General features: G+C 39.1%; 1 protein-coding gene across 2 annotated transcripts in view; it reads left to right on the top strand.

The window, feature by feature from the left end:
• Positions 1-21,862, top strand: part of SMG1 (SMG1 nonsense mediated mRNA decay associated PI3K related kinase) — a 62,468-nt gene extending 40,606 nt beyond the window's left edge. For both annotated transcript variants that reach the window (XM_071571568.1, XM_071571567.1), the window contains 29 exons: positions 6-183; positions 778-939; positions 1,251-1,468; positions 1,649-1,803; positions 2,683-2,905; positions 3,831-4,077; positions 4,685-4,914; positions 5,482-5,730; positions 6,119-6,257; positions 6,345-6,454; positions 7,077-7,295; positions 7,723-7,913; positions 8,530-8,702; positions 9,095-9,374; positions 10,159-10,431; positions 10,559-10,793; positions 12,319-12,545; positions 13,732-13,882; positions 13,972-14,161; positions 14,389-14,858; positions 15,542-15,679; positions 16,554-16,706; positions 17,028-17,207; positions 17,421-17,648; positions 18,082-18,293; positions 18,382-18,488; positions 19,196-19,375; positions 19,527-19,633; positions 20,615-21,862. In XM_071571568.1, coding sequence (XP_071427669.1) covers positions 6-183; positions 778-939; positions 1,251-1,468; positions 1,649-1,803; positions 2,683-2,905; positions 3,831-4,077; positions 4,685-4,914; positions 5,482-5,730; positions 6,119-6,257; positions 6,345-6,454; positions 7,077-7,295; positions 7,723-7,913; positions 8,530-8,702; positions 9,095-9,374; positions 10,159-10,431; positions 10,559-10,793; positions 12,319-12,545; positions 13,732-13,882; positions 13,972-14,161; positions 14,389-14,858; positions 15,542-15,679; positions 16,554-16,706; positions 17,028-17,207; positions 17,421-17,648; positions 18,082-18,293; positions 18,382-18,488; positions 19,196-19,375; positions 19,527-19,633; positions 20,615-20,692 — 5,703 coding nt within the window. In that variant the 3' untranslated portion in view covers positions 20,693-21,862. The remainder of the gene's footprint in view (positions 1-5; positions 184-777; positions 940-1,250; positions 1,469-1,648; positions 1,804-2,682; positions 2,906-3,830; positions 4,078-4,684; positions 4,915-5,481; positions 5,731-6,118; positions 6,258-6,344; positions 6,455-7,076; positions 7,296-7,722; positions 7,914-8,529; positions 8,703-9,094; positions 9,375-10,158; positions 10,432-10,558; positions 10,794-12,318; positions 12,546-13,731; positions 13,883-13,971; positions 14,162-14,388; positions 14,859-15,541; positions 15,680-16,553; positions 16,707-17,027; positions 17,208-17,420; positions 17,649-18,081; positions 18,294-18,381; positions 18,489-19,195; positions 19,376-19,526; positions 19,634-20,614) is intronic.
• The last annotated feature ends 4,240 nt before the right edge of the window (positions 21,863-26,102 follow it).

Genomic DNA, 26,102 nt, shown 5'->3' with positions numbered 1-26,102 from the left:
TCAAGGTTCCACTTGATGAAGAAGACCCCAGACTGCACTTAAGAAACACCTCTGAGCAAAGCACTGATGATGTTATTGTGATGGCAACCCTAAGACTACTACGATTGCTCGTGAAACATGCTGGAGAACTTAGACAGTATCTAGAGCATGGGCTGGAAACTACACCTACTGCTCCTTGGAGAGGTGAATATGTTACCGAGTTGTTAATTTTGATGCATTTTTTTCTAAATGCAGAAAGCTGTTCTTTGCACTTCAATAAATTTTTTGTTTAAGCATCATAGAAAGAGAACTTGTCTTTCACTAAATAATGTCATTAAAGATATTCCAGTCTGCCATACATTCTGATCTTAGAGCAGTTAAGTAGCACAGATTCTGATCCCCTCCCTCCCCAACCGGGAGACATGGGAAGGAGGAAGGAAATGTAGTTTATGAAATATTACATGATATTACCACCTTAAAAAAATAAATGAGGTGGGTTTTTTCCTAGCTACAGTTGAGAAAGATGGGTGACTAAAGCCAGATGTCTCAGAAGTAATTTTTTGTCACTACACTGCTGGTTCTGGTAGTTCAGGGACTTTCCCTCAAAAGGTGATGGAGTTAGTGTGGGAAGCAGCGGAAGAGGAAACCAGCAATTGTAAAATTGCACTTTCTTTTGGACTTTTTTGTGGATTTGTACTGCCTTTTTTTTTTAAATTACAATAAAAAAAAAGTATGCTTTTAAAAATAAACAAAGTTCTGCCTCATTTGTCAGCACACCTTCTTTTCCTCTTCCTGCAGGTATTATACCCCAGCTTTTCTCCCGCCTGAATCACCCAGAAGTGTATGTTCGTCAGAGTATTTGCAACTTACTGTGTCGGGTGGCCCAAGATTCCCCTCATCTCATACTATATCCTGCAATAGTGGGAACCATTTCACTTAGCAGTGAATCCCAGACATCAGGTATGGAGATAAAAATCAGCCTTCAAGTAAATTTTAGCTAATATGTTTCTATATACTGGATTAAATGATATTGAGGAGTTTGGGTTTTTTTCTCAGTAACTGATACTTTCTCTCTGAAGAATGTTTTTATTATAGGACCTCACTGATACCTTTCATCATATTTAGCAGTGTGTCAAATAAGACTCTTAATTTTGCATATTTTTCCATATTCTTTGCTAGTACTTCATGTAATATGGGGACCTGATGCTAAATGAAGTATGGAGTGATACATGTTGATGTGGCTAATATTTTAATACCTTTTTTTAATTTAGGAAGCAAGTTGCCTTCTGCCATCCCTACTTTGCTAGGTAATATTCAAGGAGAAGAGCTGTTGGGTGGTGAATGTGATGAAGGGAGCGCACCAGCTTCCCAGGAAAGTAGTAAAGATGATACAAAAGCTGGATTAAATGAAGATCAAGCAATGATGCAAGATTGCTACAGCAAAATTGTGGAGAAACTCTCTGCTGCAAATCCAACAATGGTATTGCAGGTAAATAATCCAAATGTCCACAACTTGGGTACCTGAACCACAAAGTATGTCATTTGTATCTTGGCCTACTGAAAGTTTGGTGTGTCGTTGCTTGAGGCTGTCATCTTTTTTCAACTTGTTCATCTACAAAAATAAGTCAATACTAGTTCTTTTAAAAGAAGTGAATCTTGTTTTACACAGGTTCAGATGCTGGTGGCTGAGCTGCGCAGAGTTACAGTTCTTTGGGATGAACTGTGGTTGGGAGTTTTGCTGCAGCAGCACATGTATGTCCTCAGACGGATTCAACAGCTGGAAGATGAAGTCAAGAGGGTCCAGAACAACAACACTTTACGGAAGTATGTCTCTTTCAGTAGTTCAAATGACAGCATAACAACTGTTTATTTTTGGGAAGCATACAGTCAAACCAAAAGTGTTGTGGTTCCTGAGTTCATGCTATCCCAGCTTCTGCTTTATGAGCCTGTGACCTCATTTCAGGAACATTTTGATGCTGCAGCTTGTACTCTAATCAAATGAGAAACAGCAACAGTCTACTTGGAAATCTGTGTTGGGATTTCTTCGTAATAATGTGTTAGAATCCAGTGTATTAAGTTGGGGATCGAGATCCTACAGTTCTTGACTTTCAAATCAGATGAAATGCAGACAAGCATGTTGAAGGGAGTCATCTATTTAAAGATTACAATAAATACAGATATTTAGAGTAAACTGAATGTTTTAATCTGCTTATAGTTTGCAGTGTTGAGCAAGTCTTTTTTTTCCCCCTCACCTGGGTTCTGCTGTGAATGCATTAGTGGAAGAGGAGATCCATTCACTGGACAGCTGGCTAAAGTTAAGGAAGCCTCTTGAGCTCCGGATTGGGACAACAGAATTACCTGAATCTCCCTTCTTCATAGTGTGGTAGATCCTCAAGAATTAGTAGAAAAGAGCTCTTTTATTAAAGGCAATCAATTTTTTAGAGTGGTTTCTCCTTGGAGCTTCTCAGCAGTTTCTAATGGTGAAGAACTCAGTTCAAATGTTTGGTATTTCTAAAAAAAAAAAAAAAAGTGACTTGAACTACTCCTTTTAATAGGATCATCCTTGAAGACCTCATTTTAGAGATGTAATAATTTTTGTGATGCATCCTTCAATGTCTAATTTACCATTTTAGTGCTCTGATGATGAGGTAACTTGGTTTAATGGCGTTACGAGGAAATTTTGGTGTGTTTTTTTTCTAACAGAGAGGAGAAGATAGCAATCATGCGTGAGAAGCACACAGCTCTCATGAAGCCCATCGTGTTTGCTTTGGAGCACGTGCGGAGCATCACTGCAGCTCCTGCAGAAACTCCTCACGAGAAGTGGTTTCAGGATAACTATGGAGATGCAATTGAGAATGCACTAGAGAAACTTAAGAATCCTTTGAATCCTGCCAAACCTGGAAGCAGCTGGCTTCCATTTAAAGAGGTATGATATGCACAGATGTGGAGTACACTGTAGAGACTCCTGCTGCACTTTTTGCTTGACCCTCTCCTTCTCTTGTTCTCTTGCCATATCAGATTTGCAGCCTGAAATTTTGTCTTCTCAACACAGGCATGCTGGACACTAAAGCACAGTATTTTCTGTCTCTGGCAAGTCCTGTTGACTGTGTTATTGCATTTCTATCCAGTGAAATTATTTTGGTTTTCTAATCTTGGATCTTCCATCTGGGGTGTTAGTTTTGGGAGAAGAGGGCTTTATTTTTTTTAAATAACTTTTTTCTGAAAGTATGCCATCTGAGTTTAGTGGATTTAAATTTTAGCAAGTTAATTCCATGGTTATCTATATACAGTCCTTGGGCTCTACAGCAACCTTCAATTGATAACTCTTCTCAGGGGTACTCTGTCAATTATGTCATCTTCTCCTAGTTTTTTTATGTCTGAAGATTAAATATGCACTCAGCTATCCAGAGCCAACCTGGTGGTTTTTAAAAGTCTTGCTAGACAGAGCCAAGGTCTTACACACAAATACTGTACTTTTCCCTGTACTTCCCCTTCTGCTTTGCAGAACAAACATGCAGATACATGAACAGAAGGTTGCTGAATGCTGCTGCCTTTAACCACAGCTCAAATACTTACAAATGCAGGAGCAAAACTAGAGGAGCATGATTTGTTGTGACTTTGTTGCTTATCACTATGCAGGGTATGTTTGGTGCATAAAGAATGTCTTTTAGGATGAAGATGACAAAAGCTAAACTATCTGGATCAGTAGGGTGGAAAGGAATTTAAGGAAAATCTCAGTGCCTTCAGGAAGATTGCCACCACTGAGTCTGGTTTGGTGGTGGTTTTGTTTTTTAATGCTGACTGTTGAGATGAACCTCTACCTAATAAAGAAAAAAATTCCTTTGGAATAGGTTATGCTAAGTTTGCAGCAAAGAGCACAGAAACGGGCCAGTTACCTCTTACGACTTGAAGAAATCAGTCCTTGGTTGGCTGCCATGATGAACACTGAAATAGCACTTCCTGGAGAAGTATCTACCAGGGACACAGTCACAATTCACAGTGTGGGCAGCACCATCACAATCCTGCCTACCAAAACCAAACCTAAGAAACTGCTTTTCCTGGGTTCAGATGGGAAGAATTATCCCTACCTGTTCAAAGGTAAGAAATTACAGTTTTCTCTTACAAGGTACTACCTCTTGTTATAAATTAGACTGTATTAATGTTAGGAAGATTGCATGGTGCAATTTCTGTTTTATCTGCCTGAATAATATGGTGAAAGAGGAGTTTGAAGCATTTGTTCTCTCTCTTCTCTACCTCCCACTTCACCATACGTTTTCCAGGAATTTTGACTGGTGAAGCTTTAAGTCCAGGGTGTTTTGAATTTCATCTTTGTAAGGCTTCAATCAGAAACTGTTCTTCTTGCATGTTGATTGGATTAGTTGGATGCAATTTTTCAGAAGCTTGAGGTAGCACCTAAAAGAGAACTTTAGAGACTTCTTGTCCTCCCGGAAAGGGGAAGAGCTGTTTGTTATGTTAGTAACTGTTGTGTGTACCTCTCACAGAGCGAGCTGACATAAACTGGTCATTCTAGTGGATAAATGCCATGTAAACATTTAGGTTTAGTCTGAACAACTCATGCTTAATCTACATAATTTATAAAGACATGCACAGTCTGATATAAAGTAGTTTAAAAAATGCTAAATTTTGGGCTTTAGAAGATATTTTTTTTATCTAGAAACCAAATTTTTAAGCAATTTTGTCACAGGTTTGGAAGACTTGCATCTAGATGAAAGAATTATGCAGTTCTTATCAATTGTGAACACCATGTTTGCCACCATCAACCGCCAAGAGACACCACGGTTCCATGCAAGGCACTACTCTGTGACACCGCTGGGAACGAGGTCAGGCTTGATCCAGTGGGTGGATGGAGCTACACCTTTGTTTGGTCTTTACAAGCGCTGGCAACAGCGAGAAGCTGCTTTGCAAGCACAGAAGGTAACTACTGTGTTTTATGCTAACTAGAACAAGTTGGAAGAGGAACATCTATTTTGATGATTGCTTTGCAATTCTAAATCATGTAGTCTTAAAAGAATTGTTTTTTGTTCATAATAACGGAGAATGGTTCTGTGTATTTATATGTCTTGGGATTTCACCAAAAGTCAATGAAATTGCATATGTGTCTTTATATATAATTACAGTATGCAACATGAACATGCTGTACTGGCACTGAAATTCACAGAGAACTCTTCTTTACAACTAGAATTATCCTTGGTTATAATTATTTTAGTTCCATATCTCATTTTCTCCTTCTCATTTCATTTTAAATACAGTTTTTACAGTTAGATTTTTAGATTTACTTTGATAAGTGTTAGACCAAAACAGTATGTTTTCAGTTTATATAGATTTTAACTACTGAGTTTTGAAAAAATTCTCTGAGCTGTAAAAATCATGTTCAGTAGAGGCATTGATTTCATATTTCATTCTCACCAAAACTGAATTTGGGATACTTTTGTGTGGTAATGAATGACAGTACAAAAGCTATTTTTTTTTAATCTCTTCTAGGCTCAGGACTCTTACCAGAGTCCTCAGAATCCTGGAATAGTGCCTAGACCCAGTGAACTTTACTACAGTAAGATTGGACCTGCTTTAAAGGCAGTTGGGCTTAGTCTTGATGTGTCACGTCGTGACTGGCCCTTGAATGTCATGAGGGCTGTTCTGGAAGAACTGATGGAAGCAACTCCCCCGAATCTTCTTGCTAAGGAGCTCTGGTCATCGTGTACCACACCAGATGAATGGTGGAGAGTTACCCAGGTGAGTCATAACTATATTTTACCTTTGAGAGGCTGTGGTTTTAATGGGATGAGGGGCAACAAATGCCTGAGATGTGTGCAAGCTGTGATACTTGTGAGTTTGGAGAGCTAGCACTGCTGATGTTTGATGCAACAGGAAATGTGTGCAGTTCTACCATCTGGAATTGTATAATGGTATAGACCTGGTAACTCTACTTTATTATACTAGAATTAACAGCCTAAGACATGAAAACTTGTAAGATATCATCAAACAACGCATAGAAAACTGCTTGGAATAAGTTGGGTTTCATTTGTCTTACACTTAAAAATACTGTTTTAAGATGGTAGTCAGTCCAATGTGTTGGCAGAGGATTCCCGCAAATAATTTTTTCCTGAAACTCTCTTTAAAGTCGTATGCAAGATCCACTGCAGTTATGTCCATGGTTGGCTACATCATTGGTCTTGGAGACAGACATCTGGATAATGTTCTTATAGATATGACTACAGGAGAAGTTGTCCACATAGATTATAATGTTTGCTTTGAAAAAGGTAATTTAAAAAATGCTCTATGTTATTCAAATAAAAGGTTTCTCTTCTGGCTAATTAAAAGAAACAACTTAAATTTTTATCTTAAAGGGAAGAGCCTTAGGGTACCAGAGAAGGTTCCGTTCCGGATGACGCACAATATTGAAACAGCACTTGGAGTGACGGGAGTAGAAGGGGTTTTCAGGCTTTCTTGTGAACAGGTACGTTAGGAAACTTGAAAACTGAGGGCTCCCATTTGCCAAATACTGTCATAAAACTTTTCTATTAAGTATTCTGCTGCTGGATTATAAAACCTTCAGCTTTTCTGCTGTGATTGTAGTTGGACTTATTTTAGATATATCCTATGGTAGGTATTTAAGAAACATGAGAATGTCAGATTCTTGCATGTCACACATGCAAGTAGTGGCATGGCTGTGATTTAGGGGGAAGGGAGGACTTCTAACTCTAGATATTAAAATACTACGTTTTTCCAATCTTTTTTTTGTGACATTTTGCTTACCCTATTTGGGACTCATCCTTTATAACCAGATAGATTTTTTAAAAGAAAAATGTTCTGAACAAGGGAGAATTTTCTTCCTTAATTGCCTGTGCCTGGTTTATAGAGTTTGTGTGGAAGGTTAGAAGGCAATCTTGAGTTTTGGTGACATTCCTACAATTTGGCTGCATTTGTACACACTCTGGTGTTCTTCCTGTCTCTGTAGTAGGTAAGGATATGTTGCAGATTGCTGCACCTACTCAAATACAGTATTCTGCATCAAAATTTCCACTGTTGTAGAAGAAAAATTGCAGAATCGAAATGAATTTGTTTAAAACATGATGCAGGTCCTTCATATTATGAGACGTGGGAGAGAGACTTTGCTTACGTTGCTTGAAGCTTTTGTTTATGATCCACTGGTGGACTGGACAGCTGGAGGTGAAGCTGGATTTGCTGGAGCTGTCTATGGTGGTGGTGGCCAGCAGGCTGAAAACAAACAGAGCAAAAGGGAAATGGAAAGGGATATTACACGTAGTCTCTTTTCTTCGAGGGTGGCCGAGATAAAGGTGAGTTTACTACAAAAATTTTGTATCTTACAACCAGAGTAGGCCTTTGCTTTCATTTCATTTATTTGCATCTTTGGCATGGTAGAAGATATGGCCATTTATTAGAAATAGTTCACAAATTCTTTTGAGCTAAATTGGGTTTGTATTAAGGGAAGTGCTTGTATTGAACTTGCAAGTATTTAATTTTCAATTCCTGCATGCTGAATTCTGAAACATGTTTTCAGTGTTTTGCTTGAATCTGGGCTAAGGGAATAAAAATAGAGGTCTTTATTTAGAGAGCAGTCTAAATAAAGAATGTTTGTAAAGATGTAGCACTGGAAGCAGTCCTGAATGAACGGCGTCACAAAGGGTTAAGTTTTGCCATATCTTACTTTCTCTTACCTTCTTGAATTAAGTCCAATTCTATAACTCTGTGTCTTGTTTACAGGTTAACTGGTTTAAGAACAGAGATGAAATGCTTGCTGTGCTGCCCAAATTAGACAGTAGTTTAGAAGAGTATCTGAACCTGCAAGAGCAGTTGACAGATGTAGAAAAGTTGCAAGGAAAACTACTGGAAGAAATAGAATTTCTGGAAGGTGCAGAAGGAGTGGATCATCCCTCCCACACACTGCAGCACAGGTACAGAGGAGCTGGGAATTCTGTCAGGATCAGTGACCACAATTCAATACATGTGGCATTTTAGTAATGTACCTATGGGTTAAATATTAGAAATGTGTGTATATGAGAGTGGTGAATAGCTGGGTCAAAGCTATTCTTACAATAAGCAGGTTACTTCTTGTGCAGAAGAACTACTGAAACAATTTTGCTACTGAATAATCTTATATAATGTCTTGCACCCGATACTCCATCAATATAATCTGTGTAAGTCCCAACTAACTCTCAAGGCAAGATAAAAATGAAAAGATGTTTGTGCTATTTATCAGTATATGCCTTATGTTGATTATTCTGGTGGGACACCACATTCAGCACATTCTAAGTCACTTAATTCTTGAAGGTTTTTTTAAGACTGTTTGAAATTGGTAAGAATTTTGGAATTGCATGAGTATGCACATGCATTAATTATTTTGTAGGAAAACAGTTATTATTGCAACATTGTTACTTCTGTTTAATTGGTTAGAATATGTTCATTCTTCTGGTCAACGTGGTAGTTGTATTGTTTGATACAGTTGTGTATTCTGTAGTGTTATGTATTTTTATTTTGGTAGTACTTGATTCTGTGGCTTCAATAATTCAGGTACTCTGAGCACACACAGCTGCAGTCTCAACAAAGAGCTGTCCAGGAAGCAATCCAAGTGAAGCTGAATGAGTTCGAGCAGTGGATAACACATTACCAAACGGCTTTCAGTAATTTAGAGGCAACACAACTTGCAAGTCTTCTTCAAGAAATTAGCACACAAATGGATCTAGGTATAAAATTGTATTTGTGGGGGTGTTTTTAATGGTTTGAAAACAACTACAGTTTAATATCAGGAGGCATTATGAGTATCTTCTAACTTAAAGGCAAGGACCTGTATGTAATAAATGTTAAAAAGGGGCTTCTTCAAAGAGTGATTTGGAGCACTTCAAGGTTTCTGTGCCAAGCTGTCTGAAGGAGCTGTCTCTGCTGGTTTCAGTCCTAACTGGGCATAAGACTATTCTCTTACCTTGTGCTCAAAATTCTCCATATGAATTCTCCATGCTTACTGTATCACAAGTAAAAGAATATTTTTGAAAAAGTGTTAAAGCTTAGTATTTCTATGCTATAAAATATATTTCTGCTTCAGAGATACATCTTAATTTTTAACCATCTTTCTTAAAAGGTCCTCCAAGTTATGTCCCAGCAACAGCATTTCTGCAAAATGCAGGCCAGGCACATCTAATCAGTCAGTGTGAACAACTGGAAGGAGAAGTTGGTGCCCTTCTCCAGCAGAGAAGATCCGTGTTACGAGGTTGTCTGGAACAGTTACACAACTATGCAACAGTAGCTCTGCAGTATCCAAAAGCTGTTTTTCAGAAGCACCGAATAGAGCAGTGGAAAACCTGGATGGAAGAACTCATTTGTAACATGACAATAGAGCGTTGTCAGGATATCTTTAGAAAGTGAGTTGACAGAATAATGCATTGTTCAAAAAAACTGAATTTTCAAGCTATTATCCTAATTTGCTAATTAAAATAAATACTTCTACCTAATTTTAAAGCAAGACAACATTAAGTTGTAATTCTAGAAATTTGGAGAAAAATACAAAAAACTGCTTTAAAAGTATTGTTCTGATGTTTAATCTCTGTACTCCAACACCAAAACCAAGTAACATTGTCCTGTAATGAACAAATGAAGAACCATGTTTGTGGCTTTAGAGTAGTGATGATATTCAGAGTTTTAAAAACTGCTGGTATCTAAAAATAAATTAAATTCAACTAAATTTTTTTTCAGGTATGATTTCAATCAGTTTTTGGTTCTTTTTTCTTCTGAGATCAGGCTGTTCAGTGTTGCTATGGCTTGGATTACAAGATCTGTGGTTCGGTGCAGGGCTAAGAGTTGCACTCAGTGATCCTTGTGGGTCTCTTCCAGCTCAGTATATTCTGTGATTCTGTATTTGAGCATTTACTTGAAAACCTGTTTCCTTCCTTTTTATCTTCCATTCATTCTTTGCCTCGAGGACTATCAATTGTCTTCTGTCCTTGCAAATAGGTGTGAAATATAGTGCATTCTAGGACTTTATGAAACTGTCACTAAGGCCATCAACTACTTGTAGTATTTGAAGTTGATAATGAGTAGGTGATAGTGGAACAGTTCAAACACAGTGTTTTTCCTATCTGCAGAGCAGAATGCAGTTAGCTAGCACTTGAGAAAGGAAAATTTTGTCACTGTACTTTTGCTTTACAGGTATGAAATGCAGTATGCTCCTCAACCCCCTCCGAGCATGTGCCAGTTCATAACTGCCACGGAAATGACCCTACAACGCTACGCAGCTGACATCAACAACAGGCTCATCAGGCAGGTGGAGCGCTTGAAACAGGAGGCAGTCACTGTGCCTGTGTGTGAAGAGCAGCTGAAAGAAATTGAACGGTGCATCAAAGTTTTCCTTCATGAAAATGGAGAGGAGGGCTCGCTGAGCTTGGCCAGTGTTATCATCTCTGCTCTTTGTGCACTGACAAGGTGAGTTCCCTCTTGAGAAAGTTTGTATGAGTTTGCCTTTGAGACCACATAAAAGGAACATTCACGTGATGTAATTATGTGAAAAATGCAAAGCAGGCATGTTGTCTAAGTGTCATAATTCATCTAGGCGAAATCTGATGATGGAAGGCGCAGCATCAAGTGCTGGAGAGCAGCTGGTTGATTTGACTTCAAGAGATGGAGCCTGGTTCTTGGAGGAGCTTTGCAGCATGAGCGGGAATGTTACGTGCCTTGTGCAGTTGCTGAAGCAGTGTCATCTTGTACCCCAGGACCTGGATATTCCCAACCCCATTGAAGCATCAGAAGCTGTTCACTTGGCAAATGGAGTCTATATCTCACTTCAGGTGATACTTTCATGTTACTTTTCCTCTCAGTACTCAAGACATTACCTAAGCCACTCATAATAGATTCTTCCTTGAAGGGCTAAATACTTGTTCATTATGCTGAGATTTTTATTTCTTAAATCTTAGTCTTGATTGCTGTATTTGTCTGAGCTGAACAGGCATTTGCTTCTGCTGTTTACATTTTTATTGGTTGAAAGAGACCGTTTTGATCTATACATGACAGATGGTAAAAACTGCTGTCGAGTAAGTAACCACGAGGAAACAGTATCAGATTTATAGACACACCAGCTTCATGTCTTGTTTTCCTTCTTTTGTTCTGTTGCTGGCAGTCCAGAACAAGTCCCAAACTGCTTAAATTATATTCTTTCTGTTTTCTGCTCCTGTTAAACTAACTATAACCCTGAGATTAGCTCAGTTGGTTAGAGCATGGTGCTGGTAACACTAAGGTTGTGGGTTCAATCCCCATATGGGCCATTCACTTTTAGAGTCGGACTTGATGATCCTTGTGGGTCCCTTCCAACTCAGAATATTTTGTGATTATTTTCACCTGAAACAAATAGTTTCAAACAAATTCTGAAAAACCTGTTGTACAAGCCTGTGTCTCTAAGATTGAGGAGGAAAAAATGGATTTATAATTTGGTGGTTTAGGAATGTTTCTATGTTAATAAAACAAACAAAAAAACCCTGAATGGCAGCTCGAGTGAAATATCTACTGAAGATTGATGTGTATAAACTGTGGCTGGTGTAAGTACCTTTTGAAGGGTTTTGGTTCCACTGTATTGTGTTTGAAAAATATTTTCCCATCAAGCTGTGTAAGTGCATTGGGATTTTCTTTCTTTGAAGTAGTGACACCTACACAGTGTTGTTCCTCCTCTGAGCTCTTAGATTAAGGTGCAGCTTGCTGAGCAGTCAAGATAACCAGTGTTTTTGTTGTGTCTTGTCTCATTTTGGAGACAGTGTGCTGGTTCTTTCTGTAGCTGCCTTTAGCCCTCTGGTCCGTTCTCCTTGGGGGCAATTGCTCTGTGCCATTTGAGGTACTGTTTTCCTTCCCTGCATTGATTCCTATGGCATGAGTAGAACCCCAGTAAAATTACCACTACCTGGCAGGTTTCTGATTCTTTTCCCTTGCCTACTCCAATGAGTTTAGCAAATTATAAATTCAGTAAATAATTCACTCATAGTTATGTAATGGAAAAGAAAAGCTGTATAGTTTGATGAAATTGATTTAAAAAGTGTGATCTTCGTACCACCAGGCCTTTGCTAAGGAATGCTGTAAGGTGCTGTGGTGATAAGTATTGCTGCATTGTCACAAATGTTGAGCCTTTGGATTTGTACAGGGTTTAATGTATTTCTGATTTCCTGAAAACTAAAAAGCAGACTTTTGACTCTTGACTGACCACCATCATGTTATGTTTTAGATGATGTCTGCTGCAAGGTGGTGTAATACTAAAATGACAAGAATGTTCCATATGATACCTCTGGAGGGAGAAAAGTTTTTTATGTTTTCTTATTTACTCCCCAACAGGAATTGAACTCAAACTTCCGACAGATCATTTTTCCTGAAGCACTTCGGTGCTTAATGAAAGGAGAGTATACTTTAGAAAGTATGCTCCATGAATTGGATAATCTTATAGAGCAAACAACTGATGGAGTCCCTTTGCAAACGTTGGTTGAATCTCTTCAAGCCTACTTACGAAATGCTGCTATGGGTCTAGAGGAAGAAACACATACTCATTACATTGATGTTGCAAGGTAAATCACCTTTTTTTTTTTAGTTCAGGTGTGAGAAAATGAAACTGCAGAACATTACTTTGTCTAAGTTTATTATTTGATATGTAGGCTTTTCTTGCCCAAGAATGCCCTTAAGCAGAGTGCAGTGTCTGAGGTGCACTGTTTTCCTGCCTGTGAATTTGTGTTTATCCACACACATACACAGAAACAGAACTATGGCAATTCACATTTACATCTGCTTAAAGCTGACTTTTGGTAGTCAGCTCGTTGCAAAATATGTTGTTGTGATTTTATATTTGAAGTTAAAGCATGCTAATAATAGGAACTGGTTCATTAGTTTGTGGGAGGAACCTGTGGAACGGCGAGCTTGTAACCATGGCACTCCTCTGTCAGGAGGTTTGATGAGCAGCTTTTGCATAATGAGTCAGTGACTTGATTAAAAAACCAGAATGCAAACAAACAAAACCCCAGCCAAACAAAAAAACTTGTGCATCTTATAATGTGGAACAGTACCTTTAAGGTGTTAAGTGCTTGGTACACAACTGAGCCAATTCAAAAGCTTCAAGGGATCTTACTGCTTCCCTTGAGCCAGTTACGCTGGTTCCATCCGCAATACAAGTGAAGGTTGCTATGCCCATTGTTTACATTTTTGTAATTAGTTTGCTTCCTGGTTTACCCATTGGCAAGCCTGCTCAGCCTGTTAGTTGAGGGTTAGTTGACATAAGGGGAGGAGGGGATGAGACCACCCTTAAGGAGCAACCAGCTGTTAAACTGTCTCAGCCAAACCTTTTTACCTCACACTCCAGTCAGTTACATATGTGCGTCTTATAAAAACGGTGTTTGGTTTTCAAGGAAGGAAGGGTGATATTTACATCTCTAACCTTTCATAACTTTATCATGCTCATAGGAAATTCAGTCTGTATCTTCTACCTGCATTCTATAGTTATTATTATAGCTTTGTAGGGAGTCCTTTAATGCATGTAATACCTTGTCTTATATGGTATCCTTAGCTGTTCTTGTGAGACCAGCATTGGGATTCATGTGGAAACAGAGCAGGGAGGGTGGGAAAAGCCTGCAAAAGTGTCACCTTGTTCAGGTGCAACTTTCATTGATCTGTGGGATCAATGAGCTTAAGAACATCCTATTTTTTGTGGACTAAGCAAAACCATGTAAATTTTCTTTCTTTTTTTTCCCATTTTATTTTAAGAGTACTTCATGCTCAGTATGGTGAATTGATTCAGCCGAGAAACGGTTCAGTTGATGAAACTCCCAAAATGTCAGCTGGTCAGATGCTTCTGGTAGCTTTTGATGGAATGTTTGCTCAAGTGGAAACTGCATTTGGTTTATTGATTGAAAAGGTATGGTTTTGTTCTTTTTAGAGTCACTGAGTCAAAAATAGGAAGCTTTTATAAAAACAAAACTAATTTATTTCCTTTGCATTGCTCAGCTAAACAAGATGGAGATTCCTCTTGCCTGGCGTAAGATCGACATCATCAGGGAAGCTCGAAGTACCCAAGTGAACTTCTTTGATGATGACAATAATCGGCAAGTTCTAGAGGAAATTTTCTTTCTGAAGAGACTGCAAACAATTAAAGAATTTTTCAGGCTCTGTGGTACCTTTTCTAAAACACTGTCAGGTAAATAAATGTTATCAAATATTCAGTATGGCTTTATGCACTGCTCATCCTCTTCAGAAGAGCATAAAATGATCATTTTTATTGTAAGTTACCTTCCATATATGGCAAGGATGCAGAAATTAAAAAAATAAATTCCTGTAATCTTTTGTTGATAAGTAGGGTAATACTTTTTTAGATGCATCAAATATTTTGTTTATCACAAAAATACTCTTTCTTTCCTTCAAAAGGAATCAGTTCACTTGAAGACCAGAATGCAGTAAATGGACCTGTTCCAATTGTCAATGTGAAAGCCCTTTACAGGAACTCTTGTTTTAGTGAAGATCAAATGGCCAAACCAATTAAGGCTTTTACAGCTGACTTTGTGAGACAGCTTTTAATTGGTCTTCCAAATCAAGCTTTGGGACTGACTTTGTGCAGTTTCATCAGTGCTTTGGGTGTGGATATCATTGCTCAGGTAGAGGCTAAAGACTTTGGAGCAGAAAGCAAAGTTTCTGTGGATGACTTGTGCAAGAAAGCTGTGGAGCACAATATCCAGGTTGGGAAGTTCTCCCAGCTGGTGATGAACAGGGCAACAGTTCTGGCAAGTTCTTACGACACCGCGTGGAAGAAGCACGATCTGGTGCGCAGACTCGAGACCAGCATTTCGTCTTGCAAGACCAGTCTGCAGAGAGTGCAGCTGCACATTGCCATGTTTCAGGTGAGAGCACAGCCTGGGTTATTTATTTCTGAATTGTGTCTGTGAAAGTAAGTGTGAGTTCCTGTGTCTGAGCACAGCAAAACTTGATACTTTGTGGAATAAGTTCTAAGGTATCTTAATGGACTTTATAAAGTATTTTGGTTTAAATTATTCTGTAAAGATTGCTTAAAACAGCATGCATTACTGAATGTCTTCTTGTATCTTTCCTTCAAAGTTTTAATGCATTAGCTGTCCCCTTGTTTGCCTCATTAAAAAATATAAATACCAAAATTGATCCTCAAAAACGTTCTTCTGAGGCTTTACATAAATGCCATTGTGTACCTTGAAGTGTACACTGGTATCTACTTGTATTGTATTTTAATGCATCACAAGTGAATTGTTTCTGAATGTTGAGGGCTTTTCCTTTAGATCAAAAAAAGTGTGTAAATCACTTCTAGTAAGTTAATGACTGTTTAATGGTATGGACATCCAAGCCAGCGCAACATAATTCACAACTGCTTGTATAATTTAATGCTCTGTAATGATTTAGAACTTTGAAGCCACTCTGGTATCATCTGACTTGCAGCCCTTTTAAATGCTCTTACTTACAAAATTTACCAGAGCACCAGAAGTGCTGCTTATGAAGCAGAGTATTTTGTGCTGAGCAATACTGATAATCGAGTGTTGCTGTTATCTCCTTAAAGTGGCAGCATGAAGATCTCCTCATCAGTCGCCCACAAGCTATTTCTGTCACTCCTCCACCTCGTTCTGCAATTTTAGCCAGCATGAAAAAGAAACTTCACACACTCAGTCAGATTGAAGCTTCGATTGTGACAGTCCAGGTATGACTATTCTGGGGAGGTCTGTTCAGCACCATATTGAAATGTGACTAACACAAAATGCAAAATATCTGCCACCTTCAAGTTCTGTTACCTGTCTTGCTATCTTGCACAAATGTAGGGGTCTTTCACTGATCTCTTTCATTATGTCTGACGTCTACTGTTCCCTGGTTTGATTTTGCTGTCTCATCCAAAACATTCTCTCTGGAATATCAGTAAATCTCTTTGAGGAAAAATACAAATGTGTTAAGGTTCCTTTCTGTCAGAAGGGTGCTCCTGCTCCTATTCTTTGTCTGCCTTAGATCATCCTTAGTATCATTTTACTAGCTAAGTGTCAGAAGCTTCCTTTGTAGGTCTGGGCAAATCAATTGTTCTGCGTCTTAAGGTTTGTGTGCTGTGTCTTGGCTCAACTTTTTAGCTTTTCTTGGTGTCAGTGTTATAGAATATTTCATTGTTTAAAATAAATAATGCTTAGCTTCCTGAATTTTAATTTCCTTTTTTTTAGTTATAAAGGTACTGTTTATAATAATTTTTTGAATTATTTGGAAAATAATTGAGGACTATGATTTTATATAATTCTTAGTCCAGAAATGTGATTACTGTTGCTTTTTTTTCCCTAGTGAGTTAAAATCTAAATAGGTGACTTTCCATAACAGTCAAATCCCGTTGTAATGTGTACTGAAAGCAAACCTTTAAACAACATAAACTAACATTTTTCTATCATTAATACCACATATATGGGCATAAAAATGTAACTGCATGTGTTACATATGCACAATTTTTTTCCCATTTAGGCTTGGATTATACACATCAGTATGGATTATATATATGCGTGTGTGTGTGATTTTGGTTTTTTTTTCCTTCTTCCCCAATGCAGGAGAAACTAGCAGCACTTGAAGCAAGTATTGAGCAGCGTTTAAAATGGGCAGGAGGTGCTAATCCTGCACTGGCACCTGTCTTGCAAGATTTTGATGCCACTATTGCTGAAAGAAGAAACCTTGTACTGAAAGAAAGTCAAAGAGCAAGTCAGGTACAATAGATGAGTACAGGTTGATTCTTAAGTGTGTTCACTCTTCGTTTCCTACTTGAGATTTATGTAGAAAATATTTTTCTGCTCTGCATCTAAAGACCAAACATAGATAACCAAATACTTGTGGGAAATCCCACTTGAAAAACAATGAATAATATCTGAGAATTGCTGCAGGGCTGAATGACCCTGAAATGATACTGCTACTGTAACAGAGCATATCTGTGTGTTTAAAATCTTCACTTCTAAGGATGTGAAAAAAATGCAGCTTGAATAATATAGTTGAATGGGAATAATTTCTCTCACTCTTGCCTTGATTTTCAGGTCACTTTTCTTTGCAGTAATATCATTCATTTTGAAAGTTTACGTACTAGAACAGCAGAAGCCTTAAATCTTGATGCTGCATTATTTGAACTTCTCAAACGCTGTCAACAAATGTGCTCCTTTGCGTCGCAGTTCAACAGCTCCGTGTCTGACCTGGAGCTCCGCCTGCTTCAGAGAGTGGTAAGCAAAGGTCAAAGCAAAACGTGAAACATCACAGAGTCACTGGAAGGAGTTCTCAGTTTTGTCTTCCATTCTGCATCTGTGCTATGTATACCTTCAAGTGGGGTGTGGATGACAATTTATGCTGTCAGATGCTGAATGATTTGCAGTGGCATCTGCACAGGAATTGAATTTTATCTCTGGATACAGATAAAATATTGCTGTTATTTTTAGGGCACTGGTCTTGAACATCCTATTGGCAGCTCTGAATGGCTTCACTCAGCTCACAAGCAGTTGACCCAGGAAATATCTACACAGAGAACAGTACAAACAGAAAGAGAACAGCAAATAGAAACAGTTTGTGAAACAATTCAGAATCTGGTGGATAGTATTAAAACTGTGCTCACGGGTCATAACAGACAACTTGGAGATGTGAAACATCTACTGAAGGCTATGGCAAAGGTATGCCTGAAATGTCCTTACATTTATTCCTCAAACCCATGTCAGTACAGTTTAAGAAAATTAACACTTGTAGCTCTGTGCCTTTTAAAGTATCTAGAACCAGGGAAATGTGTTCATGCATATGGAGTTCAAGACAGAATTAATTTTATCTCTAAGAATTCATTAAACTTTCTAACATGAGGCTAATCAGGCTTTGGTTGAATTGAACTTTTTCTCTCTGTTGGCAGTTGGAACATTTTCTTTGTGTTTATAAATCCTCTTAGTTCTCAATCAGTAAAACAGTTGATCATTTTTAAATTTGTTTTCAGGGAATGTAACTACTGACAATTATGGTTATTAGTAGTCAAATGAACAACTGAGGGGCTGAAAGGGCTCAACTTTATTCTCTTAGCCAAAAAATTGCAGTTGATCTTTTTGCACATCTTTGTTACAGGATGAAGAAGCAGCTTTGGCAGATGGTGAAGATGTTCCCTATGAGAATAGTGTTAGGCAGTTCTTAGGCGAATATAAATCGTGGCAAGATAATATTCAGACAGTTCTGTTTACATTAGTTCAGGTTATGGGTCAAGTCCGCAGTCAGGAACATGTTGAAATGCTGCAGGAAATAACACCCACCTTGAAAGAACTAAAAACACAGAGCCAAAGGTAAGTCAGTCACCTTGTCAGAGGTGAGAAAAGGCACTTTTCAATAAGTAGTTGCATGAATATTTATCAACTCCATCTTGTTTCCCAGTGTCTACAATAATCTGGTGGGTTTCGCATCACCCTTAGTCACGGATACATCAAATGAATGCTCAAGCCCAACTTCAGCTCCTACATATCAGCCAACGTTTGCTGCAGGTAATACTTGAACAAGTAGAAACATGAAACCACCAGGAATTCATAGTAGAGAGGAGATCATAACTCTTACTAAATTTTGAAATACAGGCAATTTCTACAAGATTATAAAAGCCTATAAAATAAAAGTAATTCATCAAACAATGTTGATGAATGACTGCATGATCATAGCCTTGAGATCTGGTATCACCCCACAAAGCCCAGAATACATGGAAAGCACTGTCACGTGTATCAACCAAACTGTAATTTCTGTTAAATTAGCATTAAAACTTATGGTAACTTCAGAATTAATTTGGAAACCTACAGAAACATTCATGTCTGCAAAATGTTCATTACTATACAGTTAAAAACATGAATAAAATTTCTCATGAGAAATCCTTTCTATTTAAAGAGTTATTCTACTGTCAATATTTGGACCAGGCACAGGTTTAACTTCTATCAAGAAAAGGATTGCATTTTACAACTGCCCTACAAATTACAGAGGCTGAGAGCCCATGAAAATTTGCTTAATGTAAATAAATGTTTTGAAGTGGAATAAAACTTCTTGTTTATGAGTGAAAGAAATTAGAAAATGGAAAGATTGAAAACTGGTACAGAGTTAAAATGCATTTGTTCTGAAGAAGGGATGACTGTATTTGATACACATTTAATTGTGATTTTTCTTTGCCGTTATTTTGAAGACTTTAAGCACTTTTAAACTTTCTTTACAGCTGTGCGTAGCAATACAGGGCAGAAAACTCAGCCAGAGGTGATGTCACAGAATGCAAGAAAGCTAATTCAGAAAAATCTTGCAACATCAGCAGATACTCCTCCAAGCACAGTCCCAGGAACTGGAAAAAGTGTTGCTTGTAGTCCCAAAAAAACACCCAGGGACCCTAAAACGGGAAAAGGTAAATACAGGCCTTTAAAAACAAACAAACAAACAAAAAAAGCCAACAACAAAAAAAATCCCACCACTCATAGCAACAAAAATCCTAAAACGCCTCAGTGGGTTTCTGTGCAGAAATGTATAGTTGAACTAACTTTATTTTGTACCTTCAGCCGTGCAGGAAAGGAATTCATACGCAGTTAGCGTGTGGAAGCGAGTCAAAGCCAAGTTAGAGGGCCGAGATGTGGATCCCAACAGGAGAATGTCTGTGGCTGAACAGGTGAGTTGAAAATTTAATAAAATTCCATTACTGGTCCTTGCTTTAAATATATGGTAGTAAGGAGGTGTGTGTGTGTGTGTGTGCTGAAGTGTGCCTTCAGGCTCTTTTTGGGGTGTGTGACATAGTCCAGTGCAAATCTGCTTTGCTGCTGCCTTGTATTGCTGCATTCATTGTTTTTTTATTGTCACATGCCCTTGTTTTCTGTATGGGAGGTTTATGTAAAATCATGAATTGGATAAAACTGCCTTTTATTCTTCAGTAGGCTAACATTTGTTCCACAGCTGTTGATAGACAGGGAGAACATGAGATCTGTACAGCTGTCTAAGAGACAAAACTTGTCTGTGTTTGCTCAGATAACACTACAATGCTCCTGTCTCTAGGAAATGGAGCCAAGGGGAGGGACCCAGTTGTTCATGTCAGTTGAGAATGTTGTGGCTCTTTTCCAGATAGGGGCTATGAATGAGGTTGTGAGATCCTTTTTTGCTCCTGCAGTACAAATTCCTATAGGCAGTTAAATGCCTCCCTGACATCTGATCCCATCAGATCTTGGAAGCTGAGCAGAGTCAGCCCTGGATTAGTACTTGGATGGGAGACCTCCTGGGCAATGCTGGGTGCTGTAGGTTCTAGTCCTGAGGAACTTCACTGTCCCTGTCCAAGCTCGCTCGGCCGTGGCAGATGGACCTCAGGACTGAAACGGTGGGGCCAGTTCTGTGCACGCTGAGCCTCACCTAAAATCCACTGCCCAGGCTGGAAGGGCACAGCCATGTGGGGACAGCCCTGCCCAAATCTTCGTTCGCGAAGCCGAGCCACACACACACAAATTCCTGTTTCTTATGTGGACTGCACAATGTTGAAAGTTACTGTAGATTTTTTTTTCCACTGAAATATTTGCAGGTGACATTCAGCAGTAAATTCTAAGATCAATTAAACACCTTTAAAATGCTATCTTATTTTTAATTACCTGTTTGACCTTTTTAATAGGTTGACTTTGTGATTAAGGAAGCAACTAATCTAGATAACTTGGCTCAGCTGTATGAAGGTTGGACTGCCTGGGTATGAGTAGGGAGACAGCAGATCGGTCTGGTTCAGCGAGGTCAGACATCCACCAGAATCAACTCGGCCTCAGGCATCCGTAGCCGCACCACAGTCGGTGGTGATGCATACTGGGGCTTAATCTGAGGAAACCTAGGAAATCTCGGTGCACTGGGAAGTGAATCCTGCAGGATAGCTGCACTCAGGGATACGCTAAACACAATGGTCTGCCACCCCCACGGCCAAGGGTGAAAGCTCACCGCTTGGGCAACACGGTTTGTCTTTCTGCTACGGAAGAACTGCAAACGTGTCTGGGGGTCAGCTGCAGAAAGAAATCAGGATGCTACAAACCGCAGAGTGATTTGGAACTCAATTCCATCTGACCCTGTGAACAATTCAGGAAACACCGAACCCTGTTCAAAGAAAAACAGAAAAATGGGGCCATGAAGAAATCACAGCAAGGGCAGATTTGATGCATTCAGATTCTTGTTCCTCTTGTTATGTGGCAGCAGTGCTGGTTGAGTCGACCAGTTAGTACAGGAAAAGGCTACAAAATGTAAACTTCAGAAATGGACTGAAAGCAAAGAGCTGTACATCAGATATACGCTGCATTGGAAGAACTTCTGAGATAGAAGAAAAAGCCTTTGTTCTCCCTTTCTGCTTTCCTCTCTCTCCTCCCTCCCAGCCTCTCCTTGCACACACCCCTCTCTCGGCTTATTCTTGTAGGTTAGGCGTACTTCCAATATACTTTTTATTTCAATCCTTCTACTTCACAGTTTAGTCAAATTAACAACTTAAATTTTGTTTGGTAAACAATTTTTCCAAAAGCACTGAAAATATAGAACATCAATGATTACTTATGAGTTGGATGGTCAAGTGCAAAATGTAATTTTGGTTATTTTGAAGTCATTTTTGTGATTCTATTATGTACAGTTTCTCAAAATTGTCACTGTGCATTTAAAAGTAATGAATCCTACAGGCATCTGATTTAATGTGCACTTCCCTCTGCTTGCAGTGTACACTTTTTTGTAATTCAAATTGTCCCTCCAATCTCATTCTACTGTGATTGCTGTAGTTTCTTTCATATGACGTAGCTAATCCAATGTAATCTTTACCTTTTTAAAAACCAGGATAGAGTATCTAGTAGAGTTTTACATTGTTGATGACAGATAAACAATAAAGTGATGTTCTGGTGGAGGTAGACTGATACGCTTCTTACTTCACTTTCCTAATCCTTTTAGTTTATACTTGTAAATTCTAGTGCATCACAGGGGTATACATATAATCCAAGAGATGAAGGACTCTCCAATTTTTGTTCAACTAGATCTGTATAGATTTCTGCAAAGTAGTTTTCCTTTGCCATATTATTTCTATAGATGGTTGTTCAGTAATGCATCCATACAGAATCTTCCACCAAGGTTTTTTTCTAATCAGTTCTCAAAGTGTGATTATGGTCAGAAAAGTCTCTCTAAAATGGCATCATCTTACTTAGATCAAGGTCCTGCTTTTCTGCTAGTTGTCTAAAAGACTTCTTGATTCCATTTTTAAGTGGGACACCTTTAGGGAAAGCACCTTCCTTTTCTTAGAGCAAATAAACCCCATGGAATTCAGTTACAACTGGAGTTGTACAGGTGCTGATATCTAAAGCAGAAATGCACACTGGCATTCTCAACCCAGAAAAATTTGTGCAGTTATGTGTAAAAAGTTTCTTTTTTGTAAACTTCAACAATTCATTATGCACAGTTGCTGCAAAATGGGAGAAGATCCTTTATGCCATTTTAGTCACTTTTCAGAGTAAAAACACACTTTAAATACAGCATTTTTCTGTCAAAAACAAGTATTAAAGGATTTGAGCCAAGCCCACTACTGGCATAAAATTAGTTCAGTTGAATGGGTTTGCAGCAGTTCATCTGAGTAGGAAGCTTGGCTGGTAATTTTCGGATCACATAATGAATGCCCAGCAAACCTGTGTTCCTTTCAGTATTTGCACTATGCTAACTGCTCTGCCTCCGCAGTAGGTCTTAGAATTCACTTTCTTCTCTGTTGCCAATTTTTCATGGACATGCACTTTGAAGTGTAAGAGTTTTCAACAGTCACATGGCCTTCCTTGCACTCTGATTGCCTGATTACCTCTAGGGAAGTCACAGGCTTTGCATCTCACAGTACCCGTGCAAATGCATTCCACTGCCACTGCTTCCTGACCCTCTGCGCCGCATTGCAAGGAAAGGTGTTGGAATGTTGCAGTGAAGAACATTCATATGCAGAACAAGACACTTGGCACTGTTGGTCCTTTTCATTTTTCTCTAGTTAAAAATGACCTTACGAACAATCTGTTGGAGAACCATAGTAACAGGAGTGTGTTGTACCTGCTGTTTTGTTTCTTGGAAGCTGGGGGGAAGGGAGGGTAATGCACCTACCTGTGGCTCATGTATTATACCTCTGCAATCCAGAAATGAAACACTTGTGTGGAGATGGGTTCTTGCTGCGTAATTTAATAAAGTTAAAAAAAATACCCTGATGTATCTTTAATTTCCTTTTATACAAAACCATGTGTGGCTGTGAAAATTACAGGGAAGAATGAAGTGCCTGATACAAACAAATACAAACCAAACCCCAAATTAAAACAGGCTTCTCCAGAGATTTAATTTGCATAACTAATGCAAAGGAGACAGCTCAGATGTGCAGGAGTTAGTGGGATTGGCAGCTTTTGTGTGCTGATGCCTTTTGCTTGGAAAAGTGGACAGGATGGCAGGTTAGGCCTTGGTGACACCTAAAACTGAGATTCTGTGCATGCAGCTTCCACAGTAAATAAGACTTCCTTAGTTACATTGTCTTAAAAGATGTGTTTCCTATAAAGACATGAGTATTTCATTTATTTTCAGTAAAACTGCTGTGATTACTTTTCTCTGCTGTAGGGCACAGCTGGGATAATGCTGATCTGGAATCACATCTCTAAATACACACACAGCAGCTGAAGCTGTAGAAGTCAAACAGTTGAGCTGATGGCAATTCCTTGCGTGCTGCTCACCTGCAGTAAACGTTAACCAAGGGGGGACCATACTCTGAAGTGATTTTTCAAAGCCAAATTCCATGTATGCTCAGCAGTTTTGTTGCCCTCTCCCAATTACACAGGCTTGTGCGTGAGATGCTTGGGGATATCTGAATGAGAATAAAATGTAAAAATATTCCATACTAGAGAGGATTGGATAAGTTAAAGCTCTGGTTTTCTGAATGCTGTAGCCTTAAGGATAATTTGCTTCAATTATTCATCAGCGTGGTCTGTAACTGTTACATTAGACGTACTGTTTTAGTATATTCAAGTAACTTAAAAGGTTTCTTTGCTTTCTTTTTTCCTTTTTTTTTTTGGCAAGGTTTTCCTAAAATTAACAGGCACCTGTACTTTATTACACTTTAGGCATTAGAGAACTGGACTAGGAAAAGAGTTTTAAGATGATATCTCCCGTACATGTTTCTTAACATGGTCCCAAATTGCAACATGCATTTTTTTCTTTAGTGGAAGATGGTTATGAATGCAACATATACTGTTAACATCTTAGTGAATTTCATTCAAAATACAAATTTTACATACAACTATGTGTACCTAGATGCATAGACAATTAGAGCATTTTTGCCTTTCATCAGGCTAATTTTTATTAATAGTGATAAATAAATAATAAATATATATTAGGTATGACAGGGTTGAAGCTTGACATGCAAACGTGTCTCTGTTCTAAGTGCACAGAGCAATGGCACTGCTCGTCTTGAAAGTGCTTTGAAGTTAGCTTGGGCATTTCATTTTCTGTGTATCTGCTAAGAGAGACTCAGTGCAGGAAGAACGATCCCAGTGCAGTGTGGTTTGTATCACTCAGTGAGGCCAACAAAACAATCGCCTGGCTACAGCCCAGGTGAGGTGTGGAAGGTGGGACTGAGCTACTGCACTTGCCATCCTCTGCCTCCTACACCAGGGCTCAGATTTGAACAACCAAATTTACATACGTGTCTATGTACATACACACACTTTTGTTTTGATTTTACGTTGTGCTTCACAAGGCCTGGCTGCTCAGGGAGGAAGGTGTGGGCAGGCTCCACGCTGTCCTTTCTCTTCAGTGTGATATCCCCTCTCTGGCATTTCTGGGTGTGAGGACACCCAGCAACACCTGCCTTTCCGTCTGCCCCTCCAAGTTATGGAGCAACACGTAACATGAGGAAACAGCACCTCTGCAGGCCCTCTGGGATGAGAGAAAAACTGCAAGGGCAGATTGATTTGGGACCTGGCACTGGAAGAACTGTCTGGAGGATGATGAATATGATGGGCTGGAGATGATGGAAATGCCTGCTTTTCTATTGGTAAGTTCTTTTGGTTTTTGTGGTGAGAATTGTGTAAATGGATGAAACCAGGTGCTGGCTGGTTGTATCAGATAGCCAGAGCAGTGCTGCTGCAGGGCATTGGAAATACTCCTAGGAAGTGCAATGCATCACTGAATGCTGAGGGGTTAGAATGGGCCCTAAAGGTCTTTTAGTTCCAGCCCTGCTGCCATGGGCAGGGACATGTCCCACTAGACTGGTTTGCTCACCGGCTTTGAACATTGCCAGGGTTGGGGCATCCACAGCACTCCTGGGTAATCTGTTCCAGTGTCTCACCACTCTCACAGTGAAAAATGTATTCTATCTAAGCCAAGTTTCCCCTCTTTCAGTTTGTACCCATTACTTCTTGTCCTATCAGTACAATTCCTGACAGTCACCCTCCAGCTCCCCTGTAGGCCCCCTTCAGACACTGGAAGGTTGCTTTGAGGTTGTGCTTCTACATAAAATGATTGCTGGCATCACTTTCTTATGAAATCAGCTTTTGTTTGAGCTTTGCTTGTAAAATTACAGATTTTGAGGATGGACTCCATCATTTAAAAGTGTAAAACGGTACACAAAAACACTTGTTAGCTTCTCACAGTATGTGAATGCATTTGAATGTTTTTAAGAATCTGTTCTTTACATACGTTCTTGACTGTGAAAAGCACAGTGAGAAAGATCAAACCATTCAGGACTGACATGTTTGCTTTTACAGTGTCCTGCTTAGTCTTTCTCTTTTTTCCTCTCCACCAGGCTGGTGCCAGAGCAGTTTTGGTGCCCGAGATGTTTTCTTTGCTCTCATTTTAGACTTGCATTGCACCCTGGGCAACGTGATTAAGCTTTTAACACACACGCCTGAAGCATTTAAAACCTGAGTCAGAAAGAGTATTTATATCCCAGTGCCTTTCTCCTGTGTCTATTCCCATGCTGCCCCTGGTTCTGAAGGAAACAAAACACACTGGGCTTTGATGTTACCAACAGCGTTCCCCCTGCACTGTGGTGCGGCCACACCTCGAGTGCTGCGTCCAGGTCTGGACCCCTCAGTTCGGGAAGGACATGGAGGTGCTGAGCAGGGCCAGAGAAGGGCAGCGGG

Source organism: Pithys albifrons, chromosome 16, assembly GCF_047495875.1.
Source record: "Pithys albifrons albifrons isolate INPA30051 chromosome 16, PitAlb_v1, whole genome shotgun sequence".
Taxonomy (NCBI): Eukaryota; Metazoa; Chordata; class Aves; order Passeriformes; family Thamnophilidae; genus Pithys; species Pithys albifrons.
Note: the sequence above shows the minus strand (reverse complement) of the source record. Positions and strands in the feature narration are given on the sequence as shown.